We start from the raw sequence: 27,827 nt of genomic DNA, 5'->3' as shown, positions 1-27,827 counted from the left end.
CGGCTTCTTTCTCACTCTCCCTTTGTGGAAGTCAAATTCATAGCTAAATATACAGATCACCCTAAAATTTCCCGGGAAATTGGCAGAATTATTATCGATTCACAGAGCACGGCCAAACATCACTGCATGAATTAGCAAGCAGCTGTTTCTAATTTGACTCTAGAACGGTACACAGAGGAACTTGCTTTAGTGCGCGATCCTTTCATTTATAATGAATTTTAATCACCGCTACAGGTGAGAAAAATGTAGAAACAAGCTTGTATCTTGTGCAAGAAACAAAGGCAAGCCAGATGCTAACAGATTTACAGCCTGTGATAAAAGGAATGTTTTGGTACAGTTTACATGTAATTAGGCTGCAGCTGTTTGCGCTCCCCAGCCCGTGAAAAAGAATCGGCGTATAGGATCTCGCTGCCTGTTTTCCGAAGGGAGTCAAGAAAAACAGTGATCCAACCCTAGAACCATTTATAGCGTATTCCTGAGGTTGACATAAAACTTTTCTTTCCCTGCCGCTCGTAAGCTGTTCATCGGAACTGTGATTCATATTTCTGGACAGCAGGGGCGAAAACTGAGTAGTTACTGTCTCTGTTTTACAGTGTGGTAGTGGGGTGTGATGAGGGCAGATATTATTACCCTAGGGGCAGATGGCATTAACCCCTTGTATTCGTGATGCCAGGGTGTGGTTTAGCCTAAAACCACCCGGAGGTATACTGCTGGATCCTGGGCTAGGCACGGGGGCAGTAAAGACTCAGACACCAAGTTACTGACAATGGTAGTTTTACTGAGGGTAGACAGTTGTTAGTCTATACAGTTCAGACAGGGCCCAAGGAGGTGACTCAGAGATCTTAAGGGCTTGCTGGGACTTGTAGTAGGACTGGACAATTGAATGCAGACCACGCTGACTTGACAGATGACAGGGACTGACTTGACTTGACTCATAAAGCTGTGACTTTAGCTTACTTGAATTGATGGTGGCTGCAGGACTTGACTTTGAGGCCTCCAACACTCTGGTCACACACACTAGGCACGACTGACCTCAGCAAAAACTTGTAAGGAAAGCCCCTAGGGCTTAAAGGGGTATTCCAGGCAAAAACTTTTTTTTTATATATCAACTGGCTCCGGAAAGTTACAGATTTGTAAATTACTTCTATTAAAAAATCTTAATCCTTCCAATAGTTATTAGCTGTCTAACTGCTCAATGATGATATCATGTCCCGGGAGCTGTGCATGATGGGAGAATATCCCCATGGGAACTACAACTCCCGGGATGTGAGTCATCAGAGAGCAGTTAGACAGAAAACAACTCAACTTCAGAAGCTAATAACTATTGGAAGGATTAATATTTTTTTAATAGAGGTAATTTACAAATCTGTTTAACTTTCCAGAGCCAGTTGATATATAAAAAAAAGTTTTGGCCAGGAATGCCCCTTTAAATGAGGGAGACTAGCAGAGAGCACATAGGTCACTCTTGGGATCACCTGGTCACTGGTACCTCCTGGGTAACAATCGCATGACATAACTCTTAAAGATACAACACATTTTATAATACAATACACTGCAGAACATATGTACAGGAGGGAAACAGGTGCAAGGGGCTCTGGGGACTCTGGAGGCTTCCTGACAGGGCAGCAAGGATACTGGGTAGCATCTCCCGTACTGGGCCACCACAACAGACTCTTTGGCCTGACATAATAAAATGGGGAAATATGTGTTGACTATTTCAGTTTGTATGAGATTATAAAATATAAACAAAAACATTGGCTACTTTCTACCAGAAACGGCAGCCTTTTAGTCCACTGGCGATGTAAGGTATTGCAGCTTGGTGAATGAGCTTAGCTGCAATATTGCACATATCTTATGTGAGAGAGTGGTGGTATTTGTGAAAGAGCGGCCATTTTTTATCATCTCATTTGACCTCTTTGGCCAGCTACATATTGCCATGAATTGTAGCTGGAAATGGCAGCTGGCCAGGCTGCCCGATTCCTGATATCCGTGACTATGTTGAGAATTGACTCCCCTTTTTGTCTATTGATTTGCCAAGGTGTCTAGCACTATCCATGTGCTCCAATATTTATATAGATCCAGAGTTTGAGGTTGAACACTGTAAATGTTCCAACATTAGCCTCCACTTACTGCTCCTTCCATGTGTGTTTGGGACCCAGCTGGCCTGACTGAGCCCAGCTCTGCTTTTTCATGTATCTCATCCAGCAGACACCCGGGATCTCTCTCTGCAGCTGACTCCTTCCTGTTTTTCACACTCTGGGGAATCTCATTCCCTCTTTGGGGCTAGATGTCCTTGAAAGCTTGTGTAAGCAGTTGAAACAGCATTTAAAATGCCTTGAACAAATTTTGATGTTTACTGCTCAAAAAAATAAAGGGAACGCTTAAACAACACAATGTAACTCCAAGTCAATCACACTTCTGTGAAATCACACTGTCCACTCAGGAAGCAACACTGATTGACAATTTCACATGCTGTTGTGCAAATGGAACAGACAACAGGTGGAAATTATAGGCAATTAGCAAGACACCCCCAATAAAGGAGTGGATCTGCAGAGACCACAGACCGCTTCTCAGTTCCTATGCTTCCTGGCTGATGTTTTGGTCACTTTTGAATGCTGGTGGTGCTTTCACTCTAGTGGTAGCATGAGACGGAATCTATAACCCACACAAGTGGCTCAGGTAGTGCAGCTCATCCAGGATGGCACATCAATGCGAGCTGTGGCAAGAAGGTTTGCTGTGTCTGTCAGCGTAGTGTCCAGAGCATGGAGGCGCTATCAGGAGATGTGGAGGAGGCCATAGGAGGGCAACAACACAGCTGCAGGACCGCTACCTCTGGCTTTGTGGAAGGAGGAGCACTGCCCTGCAAAAATCCCTCCAGCAGGCCACAAATTGACATGTGTCCACTCAAACGGTCAGAAACAGACTCCATGAGGGCCCGATGTCCACAGGTGGGGGTTGTGCTTACAGCCCAACACGGTGCAGGATGTTTGGCATTTGAGAACACCAAGATTGGCAAATTCGCCACTGGTGCCCGGTGCTCTTCACAGATGAAAGCAGGTTCACTCTGAGCACATGACAGTCTGGAGACGCCGTGGAGAACATTCTGCAGCCTGCAATATCCTCCAGCATGACTGGCTTGGCGGTGGGTCAGTAATGGTGTGGGGTGGCATTTCTTTGGGGGCCGCACAGTCCTCTATGTGGTTGCTAGAGGTAATGCCATTAGGTACCGAGATGAGACCCTCATACCCCATATGTTGGTGCGGTTGGCCCTGGGTTCCTACTAATGCAAGACAATGCTAGACCTCATGTGGCTGGAGTGTGCCAGCAGTTCCTGCAAGAGGAAGGCATTGATGCTATGGACTGGCCCGCCCGTTCCCCAAACCTGAATCCGATTTGAGCACATCTAGGACATCATGTCTCGCTCAATCCACCAATGCCACGTTGCACCACAGACTGTACAGGAGTCACCTCATCAGGAGCATGCCCAGGCATTGTAGGGAGGTCATATGGGCACGTGGAGGCCACACACACTACTGAGCCTCATTTTGACTTGTTTTAAGGACATTACATCAAAGTGGGATCAGCCTGTAGTGTGGTTTTCCACTTTGATTTTGAGTGTGGCTCCATATCCAGACCTCCATGGGTTGATATATTTGATTTCCATTGATAATTTTTGTGTGATTTTGTTGTCAGCACATTCATCTATGTAAAGACGAAAGTATTTCATATGATTAGTTCATTCATTCAGATCTAAGAGGTGTTATCTTAGTGTTCCTTTTATTTTTTGAGCAGTGTGTATTCGCCTCTTTCAGTAAAAAAAAAAAATTTCAAAATGATAAAACCACTTTTTATGTTGGAAATAGAGGCAGAATGTTATGAAATAGCATACATTATGTTTACTGGATTCCCTTACAATATATGGTTGTTTGCCAAGTGACCTAATGCAGTTTTGTTTCCTGACGACAAATATATACACTACAGAGCATTTAGTGTTTTTATAGCACAGTGCTGTGGCTCAGATAGGGAGGCCATGACAGATGATAGGGGGTAGTGGTTTAAATATTGACTCTACTTATGCCATTTGTATTGGTCACTATGGAAATTATTTAACATTGCATGGTATGCCACAAAATGTTGTGTTTTTTTTTTCCCTATGTGTAGTGAAAAACTTTATACTTAAGACTCTAAATGAAAGATTTCTATTTTATTTTTTTCATTTTTCTAAATGGCCACTAAGGAATCCCATTATAATGGCCTTATTAGATGGGACAACATGCAAGGTAATAAACTGCCAACAATCGTACAAGCAAGGCAGTACGATCTTTGATTCCATTATTTGTTGGCTTACTCTATTACATTAGACGTGTGCAGTCAACAATTAAATATATATATATATATATATATATATATATATATATATATATATATATTTATTTATATATTTTTTTTTTTTTTAAACCTCTCAAAAAAAAAGAGATCAGCTGAGTGCCGGCTCTGTTAAACAGTTGAGATCAGCCTGTTGAACCAATGATCACTCCTTTTAAAAGGATCCTAAATCAGTAGGGCCTGGTGTGTCTGTCATGTGATGGATCTGCCATTGGGCTGTTATTTCTATTATAGTATATTTTTTCCCATGCCTCAGAATGGATTCTTCGCCGTGCACCCCTCTTCCCCTTCGAAAGGCCCAAACCACAAATTAGTATGTCATTACTTTGGTAAAATGATGAGCACACATGATCTGATTGTTGGACACACAGTATAACTATGTATAACTAACTAGTTTCAAGTCCTTTGAGGTTTGTCCAAATGTGAGGTCTCGCCTAAAAGAGATGCCCCTATATATAGTAGGGATATTGTAGAAGCCATCATATTCCCAGAATATTTGGATCCAGTTTTACATACAGAAGAGAAACTCTATCATAACTTGCTACCTCAGTTGAGAAGTGCTCCAGTGCAGCCATTTAGCCGCCTGTTCTCCATCAAATTTCATGTTTATGCAATTTTCAGTTTCAAAGAATTCTCAGCATTTGTTTGATACAGAGCTATACTTGAGGGTTAACGTGAAAACTGTTTCTCTTATATTTTTCTTATATGTGTGTACTTTGCCTTTTGTCTTTGTGTAATTATTTAACTGTACAAAGATGTAGAATGGTAGAAGCCCTAGGTTCTGCTAAAGAGCTGTGGCCTTATTTCACAGATGTACTGGGAATTGTTTTTAATCTCCTTTCTGCTTTCCCATTACAGATGGTGATGACGACCCACAATTCTCCTGGGTGGCTTCATCTCCCTCCAGCAAAGACGTTGCATCACCCACTCAGATGATAGGGGATGGGTGTGATCTCGGCATAGGAGAGGAGGAAGGGGGATCTGGGTTGCCATATCCCTGCCAGTTTTGTGACAAGTCATTCAGTCGATTGAGCTACCTGAAAAGGCACGAACAGATCCACAGCGACAAACTTCCCTTCAAGTGCACGTACTGCAGTCGTCTCTTCAAGCACAAGAGAAGTAGGGATCGCCACATTAAACTCCACACAGGGGATAAAAAGTATCACTGCCACGAATGTGAGGCAGCATTCTCTCGCAGTGACCACCTTAAAATTCATCTGAAAACTCACAGCTCTAGCAAGCCTTTCAAGTGTACAGTGTGCAAGCGGGGTTTTTCCTCCACCAGCTCTCTGCAGAGTCATATGCAGGCTCATAAGAAAAACAAAGAACATTTGGCCAAGTCGGACAAAGATATGAAAAAAGACGACTATATGTGTGATTATTGCGAGGAAACCTTTAGCCAGACTGAGGAACTGGAAAAACACGTCATGACACGACATCCTCAGCTCTCGGAGAAAGCTGACCTGCAGTGTATTCATTGCCCTGAAGTATTTGCTGATGAAACCTCTTTGCTCACCCACATTGATCAAGTCCATGCCAACAAAAAACATAAGTGTCCCATGTGTCCAGAGCAGTTTTCCTCCGTTGAAGAAGTGTACTGTCACTTAGATAGTCACAGACAGCCCGACTCAAGCAATCACAGCATTAGTCCAGATCCAGTCCTGGGCAGTGTGGCATCCATGAGTAGCGCCACACCTGACTCTAGTGCATCGGTTGAACGGGGTTCCACTCCTGACTCCACGCTCAAGCCATTAAGAGTGCATAAGAAAAATTTATCAATGGATAGAGAGGATGGTCAAACCTGGCCCAAAGTTTCCTACAGTTGTCCTTACTGCACAAAGCGAGATTTCAATAGTTTGGCAGTCTTGGAAATCCACTTAAAAACAATTCATGTGGACAAACCTCAACAAACTCACACCTGTCAAATCTGTTTGGATTCATTGCCCACCCTTTATAATCTCAATGAACATGTACGAAAAGTGCATAAAAACCATGCATACCCTATGGTGCAGTTCAACAACATAACTGCCTTTCATTGTAACTATTGTCCCGAGATGTTTGCAGACATTAACAGCCTTCAGGAGCATATCCGTATCTCTCACTGTGGCCCTAATGCTACTCCTCAGGAAGGCAATAATGCCTTCTTCTGTAACCAGTGTTCTATGGGATTTCTTACAGAGTCCTCACTAACCGAACATATTCAGCAAACCCACTGTAATGTGGGGAGTTCAAAGCTTGAGTCCCCTGTTATCCAGCCCACACAGTCCTTCATGGAAGTATATTCGTGCCCATATTGTACAAACTCTCCCATTTTTGGATCTATATTGAAACTTACTAAGCATATTAAAGAAAACCACAAAAATATACCACTGGCAAATAATAAGAAGTCAAAATCAGAGCAGAGTCCCGTTTCTTCAGATGTTGAGGTTTCATCCCCTAAAAGGCAACGGTTGTGTCCAAGCCTAAACTCTGTATCCAATGGAGAGTATCCCTGTAACCAATGTGACCTAAAGTTTTCCAATTTCGACACATTTCAAACTCATCTGAAGTCACACTTAGAGTTGCTGTTAAGAAAGCAGTCCTGCCCTCAATGCAAAGAGGACTTTGACTCTCAGGATTCCCTCCTGCAGCACCTCACAGTACACTACATGACCACATCTACACATTATGTGTGCGAGAGCTGTGACAAGCAGTTCTCATCTGTGGATGATCTGCAAAAGCACTTATTGGACATGCATACTTTTGTATTATATCACTGTACACTTTGCCAAGAAGTCTTTGATTCTAAGGTTTCCATCCAAGTGCATCTGGCGGTAAAACACAGCAATGAGAAAAAAATGTATCGTTGTACAGCATGTAACTGGGACTTTAGAAAAGAAGTTGACCTTCAGCTTCATGTCAAGCATAGCCATTTGGGCAATCCCGCAAAATCACACAAGTGCATCTTCTGTGGAGAAACCTTTAGCACAGAAGTGGAACTGCAATGTCATATAACAACTCATAGTAAGAAGTACAATTGTAAGTTCTGCAGTAAGGCTTTCCATGCAATTATTCTCCTAGAAAAGCACCTGCGGGAAAAGCATTGTGTGTATGACAGCAATGGCCAAAATGGCACTGCTAATGGAATGGTGCCAACAAGCAAGAAATCCGAGACTGCTGAAGTCCCAACTGTATTGATGAAGACCCCAGAGGTTTCAAACAGCCATGAAGCCAGCGAAGATGATGTAGATGCTTCAGAACCAATGTATGGCTGTGACATCTGTGGAGCCGCGTACACAATGGAAGTGCTTCTCCAGAACCATCGTTTACGAGATCATAACATAAGACCGGGTGAAGATGATGGCTCTCGGAAGAAAGCAGAGTTTATCAAGGGCAGTCATAAGTGCAATATCTGCTCCAGAACTTTCTTCTCAGAGAATGGTCTGCGAGAACACATGCAGACACACAGGGGTCCTGCAAAACACTACATGTGCCCTATTTGTGGGGAGCGTTTCCCATCTCTTTTAACACTAACCGAGCATAAAGTTACTCACAGTAAAAGCTTGGATACAGGGACCTGCAGGATCTGTAAAATGCCTCTTCAGAGTGAGGAAGAGTTTATCGAACACTGTCAGATGCACCCAGACCTCAGAAATTCCCTAACTGGATTTCGCTGTGTGGTCTGTATGCAGACTGTCACATCTACTCTCGAACTTAAAATTCACGGAACATTCCATATGCAAAAGTTGACAGGAAACTCTGCTGCCTCCTCCCCTAATGGACAAACATTACAGAAGCTGTATAAATGTGCCCTGTGCTTAAAAGAATTCAGAAACAAGCAGGAACTTGTAAAGTTAGATGTTAATGGCCTGCCATATGGACTGTGTGCTAGCTGCTTAAACAGAACCACCAATGGACAACCTTCCAACCCAACCACGCAAGAGGTCTGTGAACGGCTATGTGCCAATCTACGATGCCCCGAGTGCAGTGTCAAGTTTGAGAGTGCGGAGGATCTGGAAAGTCATATCCAAATTGACCATAGAGACTTGGCACATGATGCTAGCGGCCAAAGGAAAGTGGCACAAACCTCTCCACTCCCCAGAGTAAGTCATATTTCAAAATGCTTTGTATCCATATAGTCTTGTCCGAGAATGAAAATGAAAAATGAATGGTATTTAAAGATGTCATACAATTTTAGCTGGTCCACTCTTGTGGCAAAAGCGAACAATCAGGATTTCCTTGGTTGCTTCTTGAATAGAAGCTTATGGAACTTTCTGATACACTTTGGGGGAGATTCATCCAAACCTGTGTAGAGGAAGAGTGGAGTAGTTGCCTGTATCAACCACTCATATTGCTGCTTTTAGTTTTCAGAAGACCTTTCAAAAATAAAAGCAATCTGGTTGCTATGCGTAACTGCACCACTCTACCTCTCCACAGGTTTTAATAAATCTACCCCTTTGTTTCAAAAGCTCTTTCCAAGGTCCGTAAATGAAAACCTTCTTGCTCACACTTAGGACCTTTTATAGTTTGTTCACACACTGCTACTCTTAGTTTTTTTACTTCATTTTTACAAAGTCATGGCAAAAACATGTACACTCTTATGCCCCCCAGAAGATTCTCTCCTAAATTCAGTGAATTGAGCGCAGGGGGCGGGGCTCCGTTGGCTCAATTTACATGTTCATTGGCTGTGACTCCACTTCACTAGGATGTGAAGTCACAGGCAATGAATATGTAAATTGAGCCTATGAAGCCCCGACCCCTGTTCACAATTCACTGATTTTAGCAGAGGAACTTCTGGGGGACATATCTTAGGACCTACTCGACATATTTAAAGGGGTTCTCCGGTGCTTAGACATCTTATCCCCTATCCAAAGGATAGAGGATAAGATGCCTGATCGCGGGAGTCCCGCTGCTGGGGACCCCCGGGATCTTGCACATGTCATCCCATTTGTAATCAGTCCCCGGAGCGTGTTCGCTCCGAGTCTGATTACCGGCGACCACAGAGTCGGCGGCGTGTGACGTCACGCCTCCGCCCCCGTGTGACGTCACGCTCCGCCCCTCAATGCAAGCCTACGGGAGGGGGCGTGATAGCTGTCACTCCCCCTCCTATAGGCTTGCATTGAGGGGCGGAGCGTGACGTCACACGCCGCCGGCTCTGTGGTCGCCGGTAATCAGACCCGGAGCGAACACGCTCTGGGGACTGATTACAAACGGGGTGCCGCGAGCAAGATCCCAGGGGTCCCCAGCGGCGCGACTCCCGCGATCAGGCATCTTATCCCCTATCCCTTTGGATAGGGGATAAGATGTCTAAGCACCGGAGAACCCCTTTATGTGACCCCTTGTTGGAATTCTGTTCACCCACACTATAACCCAGTGTGTTGGGTTTTATTTGGTTGAACAGGCTGATAGTTTTCCCTTTTAAAGTGTCCCTGTCATTTGAGATTTTCTGTGAATGTGAGTTATAGCTGGTTGGAGTGTGCGGTATCTTGCTTCACTCCATGGCCAACCACAAAATCCAACTGATGCATTCTATTATAGTCTACGGCGAACATGAGTTTATATTCATGGCCAGCTATTGCACATTTCCCCTGGCTATAACTCATGACCATAGCAGGTCTTGGTACTAAACTTATGATATTTCTTGACAAGATGACAAAAGTTTATGTAAATGACAGTAACACTTTAAAGGGGTTATTCAGGATTTCTTCCAGAAACAGTGCCACTCTTGTACTTAGGTTGTGTGTGGTATGGCAGTTAATTTCTGCTGAAGTGATTTTGATTTTAGTTTTAATCCCACATACAACCCCAGGACAGGTGTGGCACTGTTTTTTTAGAAAACAGCAGTGTTTTTCTTATCCTGGCTTAAAGGGGTACTCTGCTCCTAGACATCTTATGCCCTATCCAAAGGATAGGGGATAAGATGTCTGATGGGGACCCCCGCGATCTCTGCTGCGGCACCCCAGACATCTGGTGCATGGAGTGAACTTTGCTCCGTGCCGGATGACTATGTGGGGCGAAGGCTCGTGACTTCACGGTTACCCCCTGCTCGTAACGTCACGGCCACGCCCTCTCAATGCAAGTCTATGGGAGAGGGCGTGACGGCCGTCGCACACCCTCCCATAGACTTGCATTGAGGGGGCATGGTCGTGATGTCACGAGCGGGGCACGGCTTTGACATCACAAGCCTCCGGTGCTGCACCTAAGGCTCTAAAAGAGCGCCGGGTGCAGCAGGGAGATCGTAGGGGTCCTCAGTGGCGGGACGCCCGCAATCAGACATCCTTTGGATAGGAGATAAGAGGTCTAGGAGCAGAGTACCCCTTTAACCCCTTTACATTAATACATTGCAAAAAACTTCAGGAACAATCAGCTTTTAATTCAAAGATTTCCTATTAGCTAAGAGGAGAACATTTTTTATTAAAGAGAGAAGTTCCAGCTCCACGAGAATATAGTCCAGAATATCAAAAATATTTATTGAAGTATCAGGTTACAAAAGTGTAACAATCATAAAAAGGACTGACTCCTTTTGGAACGCAGGTCCTTAGTCAAATATTTCCTATTAGCTCACAGAAGACTGTTAACTAAACACATGCCAACAACTGCTCATTTGTATGAACAGTAATGGGTCAGAATGGGTTTTTAGTCTATTAAAGCATAGTGTCTCCGCTGGACTTTCTGCTTGACTATTGGTCCATTATTGGTCTTTTGGCTGACCATTAGGTTTATAGGGCACTACGTCGCTCCTCACAACCAATAGACTGTCCACATTCACACTCATGGAGTATGGACAAGTGTTTGCATTATGAATGAAAGTCCTGACCCAATGGTGGGTCTAGAGAACCAAACTATCACTGTGTGTCCATATAACACGTGTGAAAGCAGCTTTAGAATCAGGAATCCTTTTCAGTCTGCTTAATTGATAATACTGCAATTGTTTAGTCATATACACCCTTTACTTGAGACCATTGTGTTCTGATAAGAGGGAAATGTATTCCTTTTTATTCTGTTTAGCAGGGGCATGCCTCCAAATGAGAATGCTAGAAGTCAATGTAATGAAATAATTATAATCAATTTGTATGCCCTGGCTGTGATCTCTGCTACTGCACGCATAGAAATGTGATGTTATCAAATCTAATACGTACTGATAATTCAATATTAATATCGTTGGGTTTGCATTTTAATGGTTGTAGCTAAATTGTTTTTTTTTTTTTTTTTTTTGCTCAGATATTGCCTATTATATTTATAGGAGTTGAAAACTCATGATTGGTTTTCATAGAGCGGGTGGACCTCCTTTCCCCATATACTATGATTGCCTTTATTTTTATGTTACACATAATAGGGCACCCACAGGCTTCTATAGGACCCTCTGTATGCCATCTTTTTCATATATGGGTGTTGGATTCCATACAAATCTGATAGAAAAGACATCCTGTTCCATGGGATTCCATTGTCTCTAGGGGAGAATATACATGGAGTCCATGTGGCACTGTGGTGCCTTTCAGCGTCCTGCTGACTAGACTGCCATCTGCTTGAGGCTGAATGTATTTTTCATGCAATGTTGCAAAACTCTTATTCATATAATATTATAGATTAAAGAGGTATGAATTCTCCTAGAGAGCTACCCTGCTCTGTACTGATGAAGGGAAGCACTCCGAAACAGCGGTATGCAGATGGGAACCTCTTGTATAACAGTGAGTCGGAGTGCCTAAACCTCTAGATGGAAACCTTCTTTATAACAGTGGGTTGGAGTACCTAAACCTGTAGATGGTGAAGCCCTTTCTGTGGTATCTATTGGTTTAGGGTAAACTGGGGCCACAGATGACCTGCAGCTTTCACTAATATAAAGCCAATACTCTTGTGATTTTTAGAGGCAGCCAAGAGCTATTGGTGAACAAGCCATTAGAATGCCTCTTAGAATATGAGGCTAAAATATTCCAATTTTTAATCACTACAATATTGAGGTTTCAGCCCTGACGAATGTGTCAAATATTCTTTACATGTTCACGGTCTTATTTATCTCTAAGTGCAGGTGACAACAAATAGTGGTACGGTCTGCATGGTAATGATTATGTAAGTGGTGTAAGCACTTGCTATAGCTCTGTCAGGTTCCCCCAGTTCTAGGTTCTATATGATTAACTTGGTAATGGCTCTATTAGCTCTTCTGTACAGTAACATAGATGGTTCTGTAGGGGATAAATGCAGCACCATGGTGTGCCAACTGACTCACTTGGTGGAAATAATATTTTCAGAACGCAATTGTTCTGTTTACATCTGCATTGGTGACCCTGTTAGGCTGCTCTGTTACACATTCCATGAATTTACAGCCCCATTTTTTATGTCCTAAATATAGATACATTATTAGTTCCCAATGGACCCCATTATAATACAGTGAGGTCCATTGGGTATCACTGGTCAGTGATGGATCAGGCACTTCATTGTGATTACTGTTATAAACAGAAGTCATAATGCGAATGTGTACAAGACCTTAATTACTTAATTCCCTCCCTACTTTTTTCATCTGTGTTTATAAATTTGCACAATCTTTCAGCTGTTCTTGTATTTTTTTGTATACTTTACAGAAGAAGACTTATCAATGCATCAAGTGCCAGATGACCTTTGAGAATGAAAGAGAAATTCAGATTCATGTTGCCAACCACATGATAGGTAAGATTTTCTTTTTGCCTTTTTGCAAATGATTTCCCGCGCCCCTTATTACAATTCAGTGTTTCTTCCCAGCAGTTCTATAGCATGCATTTCATTGCCACATTGAGAATGGTGCATATTGAGAAATGGACTTTTTAGCAAATGCACTTCTATTTAGCCATGCCACCTGTCGCTTGTCGATAATTTACAAGCAATTATACTTCAATTTTAACATGACATTTGAGTGAATATAACTGCCTGCACTTTGCAGGCAAAACGCAGTGAACTCCTCAAAAACAAATTTGTCAAAGCAAAATCTACTGGAGCGTTTATAAATATACATACATACATGCATACACTGACCACTGACAGGTGAAGTGAACAATATTTTATATCTTATGACAAGGTCGCCTGTCGGGGCTTGGATATATTGTGGCAAGTGGGCAGCCAGTGCTCGAATGGTTCAGAACATCGCTAAAACTTACATCCTGTGGGTTGTACTTCGTATGAAGTGCCACGTAGGCAGTCTGGTCTCCTATTTTCATTGATATCGTGTAAACAAGCTGGATCCATGTACCAGCAAAAGAACTCTTGATCTTTATTTGGATTGTCTTGGTATTCATTTGATTCTTACTTTAGCAAGTATAACCAATGTTGGCATGCCAGCAGTATTCCTCATTGCCCCTCCCGAGACTAGACTCTGCCCCTGCTGCCACTATCAGAGTATAGTTGACACGCCCCCTCCCATAGACTTTCATTGAGGGGTCGTAGCGTGACGTCACAAGGAGGCATGGCTGTAACATCACCTCCCCCGCAGCCTGCACCCACAGTTCGGAACAAAATGTAGGGAGTGCAGAGCCTGTATTACAGCGTTTTAATCTTGTGTCCCCTCAAAATAACTCAACACACAGCCATTAATGTCTCCTAAGTTGAAATGTCCAAATTGGGCCAAAAATAGCCCCCCCCCCGTCTCATGTGACTTGTTACTCTTACAAGGTTTCGGGTGTAAATGGGGAGGAGCTGTCTTAAATTTGGTGCTACTGCTTTCGCACTTTGTAATACTGGTCACTGGGAGTTGACATTGCACCTCATGGCAAAGAACTTTCTTAGGATCTGGAAAAAGAATTGTTGCTCTACATAAAGACTGCCTAGACCAGTGCAAGCACAGTCCTCAAGTGTCCCCCCCCCCAAACAGGTCATGTTTTCAGGCTTTCTTTAGTCTTTCACAGATGATATAACTGTGGTGATGCCTGATTCACTGATCATAATTATATCAACTGAAAAGACTAAGGAAATCTTGAAAACATGACCTGTTGGGGGTTCTTGAGGACCGCGCTTGGGGAAACAGATTAAACTACAAGAAGATTGCCAAGATCCTGAATCTGAGCTGCTGTACGTTTGGCAAGACCATACAGTGATTTCACAGGACAGGTTTCACTCAGAACAGGCCTTGCCATGGTTGGTCGACCAAAGAAGTTGCACATGCTCAGCGTCATATCCAGAGGTTGTCTTTGGGAAATGGACTTATGAATCCTGCCAGCATTGGTGTTGAGGTTGAGAATGTTGAGATGGGGGGTGGGGGGTCTGCCGATCAGTGCTCAGACTATACACCACACACTGCATCAAATTGGTCTGCATGGCTGTCATTCCGAAAGGAAGCCTCTTCTAAAGATAATGCACAAGGAAGCCTGCAAACAGCTTTGAAGAAAAGCAGACTGAGGACATGGATTACTGGAACCATGTCCTGTGGTCCAGTAAGACCAAGATAAGCGAATTGGTTCAGATGGTGTCAAGCGTGTGTGGCTACAACCATGTAAGGAGTACAGAGACAAATGTGTGTGTGGTGGGAACCAGGTGAGGACTACAAAGACAAGTTTGACTTGCCTACAGTCAAGAATGGTGGTGGTAGTGTCATGGTCTGGGCCTGTATGAGTGCTGCTGGCACTGGGGAACTACAGTTCATTGAGGGAACCATGAAATCCAGCATATACTGTGACATACTGAAGCAGAGGATGATAATCTCGCTTTGGAGACTGGGCCACAGGGCAGCATTTCAACATAATGACCCCAAACACACCTACAATACAACCACTAACTTGCCAAAGAAACTGAGGGTAAAGGTGATGGAATGACCAAGCATGTCTCCAGACCTAAACCCTATTTTGCATCTGTGGGGCATCCTTAAACAGAAGATGGGGGAGTGCAAGGTCTCTAATATCCACCAGCTCTATGGTGTCATCTTGGAGGAGAGGAATATGACTTCAGTGGCAACCTGTGACATTCTGGTGAACTCCATGTCAGAGGCTTGAAGCACTGCTAGAAAATAATGGTGGCCACACAAAATATTGACACTTGGTGCCCAATTTGGACCTTTCCACTTAGGGGTGTACTCACTTTTTTTTGCCAAGGTTTAAACCTTTTAAAGGAAATCAGTCATCAGTGTCATCTGCACTAACTTGTCAGTACAGACAGGTAGTGCAGGTGACACTGATGACAACTATACTTACCTTGCCCTGTCCATGCAGTTGTTCTTCGGTAATCTTCTCCGGTATCTTCAGTTCCAGACATTACTTTTAAATTTTAACTGTGTCACATGAAAAGATAAAATAACATTTTTACAAAAATGTTACAGGTGGACTTGCTTATGTAAGATTATAGGCCATTCTTAGACCTATTATGTTGTTACTTATGGCATCCTGGCATCTTAAGGCTGTTATTTGAACCTTGGACAATGAGAGCTTTGTAAGTGTAATGTCATGGTTTCTGCATGTTAGCTGTAAATATGGAGGAAACATTGCTCATCCTAAAAATTGTTAAATGTGTTTTAACCATTTGTGGATTAATAGAAAATAAAAGTAGGTGTATGGAGGTATAGTAAAAGTCTCATACGGGTCTGTAGTGCTCTGTAACATCCCTGTAAATTTGTAGGTATCCCATATGACCCATTGCATGAGACTTAAATCACTTTTATTGTAATTAATACGTTTATTTCATTTAGGTAATGTTATTATCCCATTTATATTTCTTGTAGTTATGTGATAAATGTATACAATAGTGTATTAAGTGGTTGTTAGAATATGGAACAATACCACATTCATCTTGATCTACAATCCTATATGTTTTGAAATAATCACTATATGAGTTCTGGTACATGTAGAACTAATGATACACATATCTTATTATACAGTTACCTTATTGACAGTATAGTAATATACTAGAAGGCAAAGGAATGCTAGGTAAATATACCAAACTCAGGTTTGGAATATAGCATGCCACATTCAGAAGCACCTAAAAACATTCACCCACCTCCCATCAGCTCTGACTCCATGGGAATGGGAAGAACTGTCAGAAGTTAATACTGATGGTTCTTATTTAACTTGGGGATAAAACTGCCTTAAGGGTTCTCCCATTGATTTGTATACATTCAGTTACAGTTGCCTGAATTCCCTACTACTAGAGGTAGCACTGGCAAAAAAAAGTGCTTAAAGCACATTGGTCATATCATAGATATGTAACTTATTAGGTAATACAGATTATTTAGCTGCTTTATTACAGAGCCCGTCCTCACTCTCCTTACATTCACTTCCTTTCCTGATTCTGCTGTGCAGTGCTGGGTCTCTTAATCCAATAACTGCAGACTCTTCTATAACTCACAGGACAGGAGTGAGCACAGATGAGTTCTAGTCCTGCCCTCACTTACTGGGCTTTGTCCCAGCCTGTGCTTCAGCTGTGACAAAAAATGATGCTGAGGTCAGACAGAACCATGTTCTGGATGGTATGGAGACCCCTAGTGGCTATTAGGCATTTTTTTTTAACAATAAAAAAATAAATAATATGTAGTGTATATATAGAAATGTTCATGTTTTGCCAAGATGCACAACATATAAAAAGTTTTTGATTTGGACAGTGCCCCTTTTAAAAAAAAAAAAAAAAAAAAATATATATATATATATATATATATATATTTACACACATCTGTGTTTTTCAACCAATGTGCCTTCCAGTTTTTGCAAAACCACAACACCCAGCATGTGCGGACAGCCGAAGGCTGTCCGCGCATGCTGAGTGTTGTAGTTTTGCAACAGCTGGAGGCACGGTGGTTGGAAAAAAATACTGGTCTACATGAGTAACTACAGTGGGAAATTCTATAAATATGTATATACTTTAACTGGCATTACCCTTTCAGTAAAAAGTAACACCAATTCTGTCAAATGCCTAGGAATCCTTGCCATCTAGAAGGGACATTTTCTGTTCTTTTTAAGCAATGACGCTCCCGAATCGGTTCACTGTGATCTTCTTTCCGATCATTATTAAGAACTTATGAGAGAGATTTTTCAAAACTGGTGTAAATAGGAAAGTGTAGGTTCCCATGGCAACCAATTAAATAAACCAGATAAATGAAATCTACAGTCTGGTCAGTATGGACAACTACTGCACATTATCCATGCACCACAATTGATAAGGAAGCAGAAAAATGTGACACAAGGAAATAAAAAAAAATGCAATATATACAATGAAACATATGGTAATATATACGCAGGTGAACCGGTACTGAGATTATCATGTCCTCTACATTTACCAATCTAAATTCCTTGTATTGGGTAGAAGTTGAATTTGCTTTCCCTTCTATCCAGTAAAGGATATTTGTAATGACTCCGTGGCAATGCAGGGGTCTCTCATCTCTGTGCCTGTTTAAGTGGTGATATCAAGTCTCTTCCAGCGCCGGGCTGGCAGCGCCCAGGGTTTGTTCCCCTGCAGAACGTGGCAGAGCAATTCTGCAATTGCTCTTCTTGTAGCAGCCGGCAGATAGCAACAAGGGCTTTTGGGACCTTAAAAAAGGGAAGCCAAATTATATTGATAATAAAGTTGAGACCATTTGTGAAAAAGGGCTGCCACCTCAAGGGTCTTTGCAGGAGAAGAAAACACTGCATTTGCATTTTCCATTTCCATATATTGACTGCAAAAAAATGGCCTTTACTCAATTAAGACTTGCAGCTTTTGGGAGGCATATAACAATTTTATAAAATATTTACAAGGCCATTTGCATTCTCCTTGTAAAACGTATTTATTATCTTGGTTATTGGTGAAGACCTTTTTGATAGAAGACGTGACAAAAATAAATTTAAAATGACTTTCTACTAGTTGTAACTTTGTAGCATTGCTGAGCTTGCCGAAGGGTGGACGTTTAATTCAAGCTTGATGCCGAGTTTTTATATTATTCATACAATAGTTGCCTATATTTTGCTACCAGTTTGTTTTGACCTACAAGGTGCTAGCAATGACCATCTGATGTTCTGATCTTAGAGCTTGGATCTTATGTGGAGCTGACAAACATGATGGGAATTTTCTAAGTTACATAAGAACACATTTATACTATCCTGCCCTGTAGGAAGAAGGAACGCTGCAGTGTCTGAGCACAGTGGCATATTCAAAGATTGATGCATTTTTCTGCACGTTTTTTCTTTCACGTTAATTAACTTACTTGGGATTCTCAAGGACCCTTTTTGTTTCTTTTGAATATATGGTTAAAAAAGTGTTCTGGATTTTTCGTGCCAAATAGTTACAATTCGGCACCACTTTTGCCGAGCTATGCATCAAAATTGCAGACCCGGGAAAAACAGACTGGGCAAGCTATATCTGAGGAAGAAAAAACAAAAATTAAATAAAAATGGCCTGGCCTTTAAGGTCAAAATGGGCTTGGTCCTTTAACCCCTTCCCGACCCATGAAATACATGAACGTCATGGGTCGGGTGGGCGGACATGACTGGGGCCCATGGGTCAGGTCCGCATCATGATCGGGAGATGTCCACTGCTATCAGCAGCTGACATCTGCTGGTAATGACGGACATCGGAGATCGCTCCGATGTCTGTCATTTAACTGGTTAAATACTGTGATCTATACAGATTACAGCATTTTAAACATTTAAATACCGCTATTCCCTGGTGTCTAGTGGTCCCATAACCCCCACGATGTAATTGCGGGGGGCTATGGATTGCTAGGGAAGCCCGAGGCCTTACCATGTCCTCGGCGTCTTCCATGGCCCTGTTATTGCTTAGGGCTCCCTTTGGCAGCCCTTAGCAATCAAGCACAGATTTCATAGATCAATGTAATGCAAGATGGCTTATGATAGGCCCCTAGGGGGGGGGCCAAATGCGTGTAAAAAAAAAAAAAAAAAAAAATCACTCCCCCAATAAAAATTACATGCTACATAACATCCCAAAAAAATGTAAAGATTTACTGTATTTTGAACTAAAAAAAAAATTATTGCCATACAAAATTGTGCAATTCCATATTTTTTTCAATTTTGTCCTACATAGAATTTTTTTCTGGCTTAGTAATACATCGTATATGTATCAGTAAAAAGTACAACTCTCCACGCAAAAAATAAGTCCTAATACAACTTGGCAGTCGAAAAATAAAAAAGATACGAGTCTTAGAAGTTAAGGAGGAAAAAAACATGAGCCAGAAAAAATAATAAATTTGCTGGGTCATGAAAGGGTTAAGGGGTTAAAAAGAAATTTATATGGGTGTGTAGGTGGCAAAATAAAAGCTTTAGGTCTTTGAGAATGAGTGCTGCAAAAAAGAAAAATGTACAATTAATTGAAAAATATATGAGCAATTTAAAGGGTTAAACTGCTTTTAATAGTTATATGCAGCTATATATTGTTTGTCTAGGCTTTTAACATAACATTTAGTACAAAATTAAAAAATCATAGGTTTTACACCACCTCAGAGCTGGTGTGAATTTGACATGATATTTTTCAAGTAAATTGTCTACACAGCCTTTAAAAATATATAGTAAATTCTCAAATTACCTTGACACGCCCACTTCAGCAGTTTTGACGTGAACCGTGCAAACATTACAGAAAACCAATGTGCACGATTTTGAATATATATCGGGATTTTTTTTTTTTGACGAACTTTGAATATCCCCCTCAGTATGTTTAACTGGCCATAGATGTTGGAGAGGCATCTTACTTTTGTACGGATTGATTAATAAAGAGGTTGTATTAGATTGGAAAATAGACACTTTCCCCCAAAAATTTACTATTTCTTATCCACACCGATTTACTTTAATGTCAGTGAGCTGCAATTCAGTCATGGATAACATAGACCCCATTTTGAAAACAAGGCCAACATGTTTTACACATCTCCTTTTAGCCCTGTAAAATGTTTGTAAATTATTTTGGGAAAGAGTTAATCATATCTTTCTATTTTAGCATGTACCTCCTTACAATAAGACATTTAAACGTTTTTTTTTTTTCGATATGAAACATGTTTTTAGAGGTCTGATAAATGAACATATACTGGTAGTTATTCATTCATGTTTTTCTTCTAAATTGTAGGCTTAAAGGGGTACTCCACTGGAAAACACTTTTTTTTTTTTTTTTATTATCTGGTGCCAGAAAGAAACAGATTTGTAAATTACTTCTAATAAAAATGTTAATCCTTCCAGTACTTATCAGCTGTTGTATGATCCACAGGAAGTTCTTTACTTTTTGAATTTCCATTCTTTCTGACCACAGTGCTCTTTGCTGACACCTCTGTCCATATCAGGAACTGTCCAGAGCAGGAGAAGTTTGCTATGGGGATTTTCTTCTACTCTGGACAGTTCCTAAAATGGACAGAGGTGTCAGCAGAGAGCACCGTGGTCAGATAGAAAGGAAATTCAAAAAGAACTTCCTGTGGAGCATACAACAGCTAAGTACTGGAAGGATTTAGATGCTTTAATAGAAGTAATTTACAAATCTGTTTAACTTTCTGGCACCAGTTGATTTAGAATTTTTTTTTTTTCAGTGGAGTACCCCTTTTAATTACAAGCAAAATTGGCGGTCACTAATAGGCAGACCACAGTCAGTATCCGGGCCCAGCTCTGAAATAGAGCCAAAAACATTACTGTGCAATTTGCTGCCAACCCGAGGGGTACAACAAGTATGTCGCTAAAGGTCCTATTACCTCAGGCACTTATTGATATTCTCCACAACGCCCGTTCTTTGTAAATATAACACCTTTTCTCCCCCTGTCCATAATATTGCATCCTATGGAGGAGCATGTGACATTCACATCACTCTACTTCCTTTACAGTAAAGAGTACAGGCGCAGTGGAGGAGGCAAAATTACCGTATGTAAAACTCCTCCATAGGACAACATATAATGGATGGGGGAGTGAAGCAATTTTTACGACAAACGGGGGTAGTGCAGTATACCATTAAGTGGGGGGGGGGGGGGTTGTTACTACCTATATGGAGCTATTACTGACAGGGGGTGCTGCTATCTACCGGAGGCTGTTACCATTTACAGGATAGGAGATAAGATGTCTAGGGGCGGAGTACCCCTTTAAGCTTGGTGAGACAACTAATATAATGAAGTTTCCACCATTAGAGTCAGTAGATCAAAGTGAAATGACACTGTTGACTTTGAATCACTATGATCAACCGTGGTGAGGACCCTACAAGGATCGATTGTCTTTGTGGTTCTCTTCCAGAGCTTTAGTAAAAACCTAATATCCATCTATACAGATGCATTAAGAAGTTATGTTCCTACTTTTCCAGGTAAGAATCATACTGTATATCTCCCATGTATTACCATACTTTCCACAAACTATTACCGTATATACTCGAGTATAAGCCGACCCGAATATAAGCCAAGGCCCCTAATTTCACTCCCAAAAAACAGGAAAAGTTATTGACTCGACTATAAGCCTAGGGTGGGAAATACATCATCCCCCCCATGTCATCATCCAGACCCCCCCCCCCTTCATCATCACCGCCTGTCAATCCCTTCATCAGTGGTCTTCAACCTGCGAACCTCCAGAGGATTCAAAACTACAACTCCCAGCATGCCCGGACAGCCTTCGGCTGTCCGGGCATGCTGGGAGTTGTAGTTTTGAAACCTCTGGAGGTCCGCAGGTTAAGGACCACTGCGGCCTTAGTCTTCATCCAGGACGGTCCCTGCAGCATAGATGGTCCGGACCAGCTCACCATGCTAGGAGTTGTAGTTTTGCAACATCTGGAGGTCCGCAGGTTGAAGACCACTGATGAAGGGATTGACAGGCGGAGAGTTCACTCGAGTATAAGCCAAGGGGGGCATTTTCAGCACGAAAAATCGTGCTGAAAAACTCGGCTTATACTCGAGTATATACAGTATTTCCAATAATAACCTCTTTAACTGGAAGAGGGGTACATTGTAGTGAGGCCAGTAGTTGTACTTAAGACCCGGTATAAATGTGAGCACATAGGAACAATGCAATTGTATTTCCTGGGTAATTTTCAGTTGTATATTATGTTAATTTCAGCCAGATTATTGCCCCCCTGCCAGGTTTACTAGAGACTCACTGTGATATGAATAATTTCTATCAATTCTAGCTTACCCCCACCCACCCACCGGTTCTTATTTAAAAGATTTGGCACCTTTCTTTCTTAAGATTTCTGTGATAGCCGTGTTCTGGAATCTTGAGAACAAATGAAACCTTACAGCCAAAGTAACTCACAGTGCGAATTAATGTAAAATAGCAAGAATAATTACAAGGAAAGCGGCTCTCACAGATGTTTTTCTCCCATCTAATGTAATAACTGTTTACCAAACTGTTTATTTTCTGCTGCTGATTAGGAATGAAATATTGCCGCTTGCTTCCATGCAGAATATCTCATATTTCCTCCTGTTTATATGCTTTTTATGCTTTTATTTAAGGGTATAAATGATGCTGGGCTACTTGCTAAATCTGTAGAATATACACACAAGAATCTTACAAAACAACACGTAGCACCATGTACGTGCACCGGGGTGTACATGACAGATTGTTATGGTTGTTCAACCTAAATTTGTGTATTTTTGTCACAAGTATGGCAGATACAAGAAGGTGAAGCCAGTGTTTTGGAATGTAAATATAATCATCACCTTCTGAATTGCAGTATCTGACATGTTTATAGTACAAGGATACGCACTACACTCAAAATCCTAATACATTTCAATGTGACAATATATAATAAATCTCTTTTAAAGGGTTACTCCCGCGGAAAACGTTTTGTTCTAAATCAACTGGTGCCAGAAAGTTAAACAGATTTGTAAATCACTTCTATTAAAAAATCTTAATCCTTCCAGTACATTTTAGGGGCTGTATACTAAAGAGAAATCCAAAAAGGAAATGCATTTCCTCTGATGTCATGCCCACAGTGCTCTCTGCTGACCTCTGCTGTCCATTTTAGGAACTGTCCAGAGCAGGAGATAATCCCCATAGCAAACATATGCTGCTCTGGACAGTTCCTAAAATGGACAGCAGAGGTCAGCAGTCATGACATTAGAGGAAATGCATTTCTTTTTTGGATCTCTCTTTAGTATACAGCCCCTAAAAGGTACTGGAAGGATTAAGATTTTTTTATAGAAATAATTTACAAATCTGTTTAACTTACTGGCACCAGTTGATTTAAAAAAAAAAAAGTTTTCCGTGGGAGTACCCCTTTAAGACCACCCATAATTATTATTTTTTTTTTTAATGGGTTGGTTTTCTAAAATAAATTTAAATAAATAAAGGTCTCTATGCATACTGTATGGTGGCCTGTACATCCTCTTAGTGTGGCGATTCCATACTTTTTGCCAGATGAATACAGGTAACTCCCTAGCACAGGTGGGAATCTAGTGGCACTGACCAGGATAAAGACTTCAGAGGAGCCAAAGTAAAATCCAGTTAATTTATTAGGACCAAGATGCAACGCATTTCGCTGCGCATGCTGTATACCCTACATCTGATAGTTCTCTCCTTTCATTTACTGTAGCACCACCATTGACTCCATTCAGTATATTTCTCCATCCTCATTACTCTTGTTCAGCCTCACCGTATTGATTAACCCCCGCATACCTGCATTAGCGGAGTAGTACCATCTTTATAAGTCTACTAGCTGAATACCCGGCGTTGCCCGGTTTTTCCTTCCTAATCCTTGTTGGGGAGGAAAATAAACAAAGGAGGAAGCTTTTGACTTCATATCCCGTCCTCATATATTGTTGTCATATCGCATCATCATATCCCGACCTCCTATCCCGACCTCCTATGCCGTCATCATATCTCAACCTCCTATCCCGTCCCCCTATCACGACCTCCTATTCCGTCCTCCTATCCCGACCTCCTATTCCGTCCTCCTATCCTGACCCGTAATATCTGTACCAGGTATTGAAATATCTCCAGCTGTACGGAAGTTATGTGGGAATCTACATTTCCCATTGATTTGCATGAGACTTTAAACAAAAACTCCGACCCTCACAAATGCGGGTAGTTAAGGGTTAAATGAACTATCCTATATTTTAAGTGGACATATAAGTAACATGTGACCAAGTATTATCGAAATATCTCCAGCCGTTTGGAAGTTATGCAGTAACATATATTTCCCATTGACTTGTATGGGACTTTAAACATAAACCCCGCCCCTGTCAGATGGGGGTGAGTAAGGGTTAAATCACCTATCCTATGTTTGTTGTTGACATATAAGTAACATGTGTGCCAAGTTTCATGTTACTATCTTTAGCCGTTTGGAAGTGATGCTGGAATATACACACACACACGTTGAGTGTATATATATAGATAGATAGATAGATAGATAGATAGATATAGATACATTTTCATGGAATACCACTTTAAGATCTCAAGTGTGATGCAAAAGACTCCTTTAGGAAATGGCATCACAAATGGGATCACTGCAGTAGTTTTTTGTTTCTCGTGTAATGTTTTCTTATGGAACATCATGGATTTTTTTATGGCTAGGGCCTCATTTACAGGTGAAACAGGCTAAAAACGAGTGCTTTTTCTGTAACCATTGAATAAAACATACATGGCCTACTACAAGCAGTAGGCCTAAAAGTTTTAGATGTTGCTTCTCCTCTTTCCCGTAGCTGCAGCTCCCGAGGCTTCCCTAATACAAGGTTAGAAAGCAGCTCTTATTTATTTATTTATTCACCGTCTGGTTAGAATGTAGGATGAATGATTTGTATGGGTTTATGAAGGGCTGCAGTGAGATGGCACATTGTCTACACAGAAGATCTTCATCCTCCAGATTTAGTGACACGCTGACATGGGTTGTTTTCCTTCACTACCCCCTCTTCTTCCTTTTTTATGCTTTTCCTATTTCTTTCCATTACTGTGCCTATATTGCATTTGCCATTATAATATTAACCCATTCCGTTGCAGTGAGCTAAACTACATTTGTGAAAATCCAGCAGACATGAATACAACATGAAAAGCTGAACAACCCTATGAAGGTTATTGACTTGGGAAAGCTTGTCATTGGAATCTGCAGGCTGATTACCCATGGTGCACAGAGCAGGTATCGCTCATGCAGAGCTCTGCTACCTGCCCCATGCTGTCTGCCCAACATGCTTCAAAGCCTTTTCCTGAAAGATTGCTCAGAAAGGGGGGGTGGGGATTGTAATACTGCTCCCTAGGAGCTTTCTTCTTAGACATCCAATGTGTGAGTAATATGTGTTGGTAAAGATGCGAGTCAGTCAGGGAAGCTAGGGGGGCAAAGGTTGAGATGCATGTATTATAAATGGCTACCTTAGTGGCATCCTCTGAGTGGGCACATTCTGTAAAACTGCAAACTCTTCATGGCATGTGGGGATGTGTCATGTTCTTGCGGATGTACCACATTATTCTCATCTTTGTGTCTTAAAGAAAAACAATTTGAGGCATTTCACGCTTCTATAACGCTGAAATGTTGCTAATGATTTCTAATTCCCAGTGCGGATATAAAAAGCCCAATAATAAAGAGCAATTATTCAGATAGTACATTAACTCATTTGGTTGCAAAAGGGCCTGTACTAAATTAGTGACTTTATTGTGGCAAATTGCTTGGGATTCAAATGTTTTTGTTTTTTAAATTTCGACTTTCTGAAAGACACCCTAAAATATATAGTTTCAAGCTAAGGGTTTTATAGGATAGTCTTGTAAAGACTTTTTGGTAACATGACATAAAGTAGAGAAGAGTATATCAGTGGTCTCTGTCAGACAGACAACACAAAAAATGAAAAGTGCTCCATGGTGTGATATCGTAAAATCACGTAACGGGCTAATATGATTAAGCGCCTACAATAGATGGTTGTGCCAGCCATGCACAACAATGGAAATCGCATACCTGACCAACCAACATTTCTCTGCTGCGTTTTTCTCCAAAGGGGTACAGGATTCAAATTGTGCTGAATGAGCTTCCATGCAGGGCCATGAAGAAAAAACTTTATTATCCAAAATCCAACGCATTTATAGCCACTAGCTGCTTCCTGGGGTGCCTGATGAAGTGGACAGTTACCGTGAAACTCGTTGAACTCTGGATAATAAAGTTTCATTTCTCCTGAACCCTGTATGGAAGTTCTCTCAGCACCATTTGAATCCTGTCATCATTTGAATGAAAATTTTGTTTCCCAGAAAGACGGCAACAATGGTCAGGGATTACTAATATCTTCACGATTTCTACCTTATGTCTGAGACTCAAGGAAGTTCACATCTCAATCTGTCTGTCATTCCCTTTTTGGTCAGTCCAGGCTGTTACACCCCCTCCCATAGACATGAAGAGAGGGGGCGTGACGTGACATCATGAGGGGGGCGGGGCATTACATCATGTATCCAGTCCCGAAAATTTCCGGTTCTCGAGCCTGGAGACGCAGCTCCACATATAATGCGGGTACTGCAGGGAGATTGCGGGGGGTCCCAGCGGTGGGCCCCCCGCGATCAGACATCTTATCCCCTATCCTTTTGGATAGAGGATAAAATGTCTAAAGCCGGAATACCTCTTTAACCTTTCTAATATATTTCAATTTTATTTCCTTTTTTTATAGAAATCATGGCTTCTAAAATCATGGCTTTGTCCAAGCTGAAGCACAGTCATGGACAAAGTCCAGTAAGGGGGGGGGGGGGGGCTAGCACTCCACTGTGCTGTCTTCTGTCTGATAGGACAGGAGAGAGCACAGCGGAGTGCTATCAGACCAAAGAGAGCACAGAGGAGTGCTAACCCACCCACCCTTAGGCTAGGTTCACACTACGTTTTGAACTTACGGCTCCCGTATACGGCTGGGAGGAGGGGGGTCGGGTCTTAATTGCAGCACCCGCACTCAGCCGTATACGGGAACCGTATTTAACGCATGTCTATGAGCCGACCGGAGTGAACCGTAGCCTCCGGTCGGCTGCATTTTCGTCCGTATGCGGTTTCCTGACCGCAGGCAAAAACGTGGCCGACCGCGTTTTTGCCTACGGTCGGGAAACCGCATACGGCCGAAAACGCAGCCGACCGGAGGCTGCGGTTCACTCCGGTCGGTTCATAGACATGCATTAAATACGGTTCCCGTATACGGCGGGCGCCGCGATTAAGCCCCGCCCCCTCCTCCCAGCCGTATACGGGAACTGTAAGTACAAAATGTAGTGTGAACCTAGCCTTACTGGACTTTGTCCGTGCCTGTGCTTCAGCTTGGACACAGCCATGATTTTATAAGCAATGATTTCTATATAAAGGAAATACAATTTTCTTATGAAGTATATTAGAAAGTTTAATGTTTTGCCAAGATGTACAACATAGAAAAAGTTTTTGTAGCTGACAGTGGCCATTTAAAGGAGTTCTCCACTGGAAAACTCTTTTTTTTTTTTTTTTATCAACTGGTTACAAAGTTAGGTTTGTAAATTACGTCTATTTACGTCTTTTTACATTTCCTTTCTGTCTGACCACACTGCTCTCTGTTGACACCACTGTCCATTTTAGGAACTGTCTAGAGTAGGAATAAATCCCCAGCAGAGAGCACTGTGGTCAGACTTAAAGGAGATTAAAAAAAAAACTTCCTCTGTAATATACAG

The 27,827-nt window shown here is 41.8% G+C and overlaps 1 protein-coding gene across 3 annotated transcripts in view; it reads left to right on the top strand.

Annotated features, from left to right (window-relative positions):
* Positions 1-27,827, top strand: part of ZNF423 (zinc finger protein 423) — a 259,566-nt gene that overhangs the window by 126,015 nt on the left and 105,724 nt on the right. For all 3 annotated transcript variants that reach the window (XM_056526329.1, XM_056526332.1, XM_056526330.1), the window contains 2 exons: positions 5,245-8,468; positions 12,942-13,026. In XM_056526329.1, coding sequence (XP_056382304.1) covers positions 5,245-8,468; positions 12,942-13,026 — 3,309 coding nt within the window. The remainder of the gene's footprint in view (positions 1-5,244; positions 8,469-12,941; positions 13,027-27,827) is intronic.

Source organism: Hyla sarda, chromosome 6 (assembly GCF_029499605.1).
Source record: "Hyla sarda isolate aHylSar1 chromosome 6, aHylSar1.hap1, whole genome shotgun sequence".
Classification (NCBI taxonomy): domain Eukaryota; kingdom Metazoa; phylum Chordata; class Amphibia; order Anura; family Hylidae; genus Hyla; species Hyla sarda.
The sequence above is the reverse complement of the archived record's forward strand: the minus strand, read 5'-3'. Positions and strand labels throughout refer to the sequence as shown.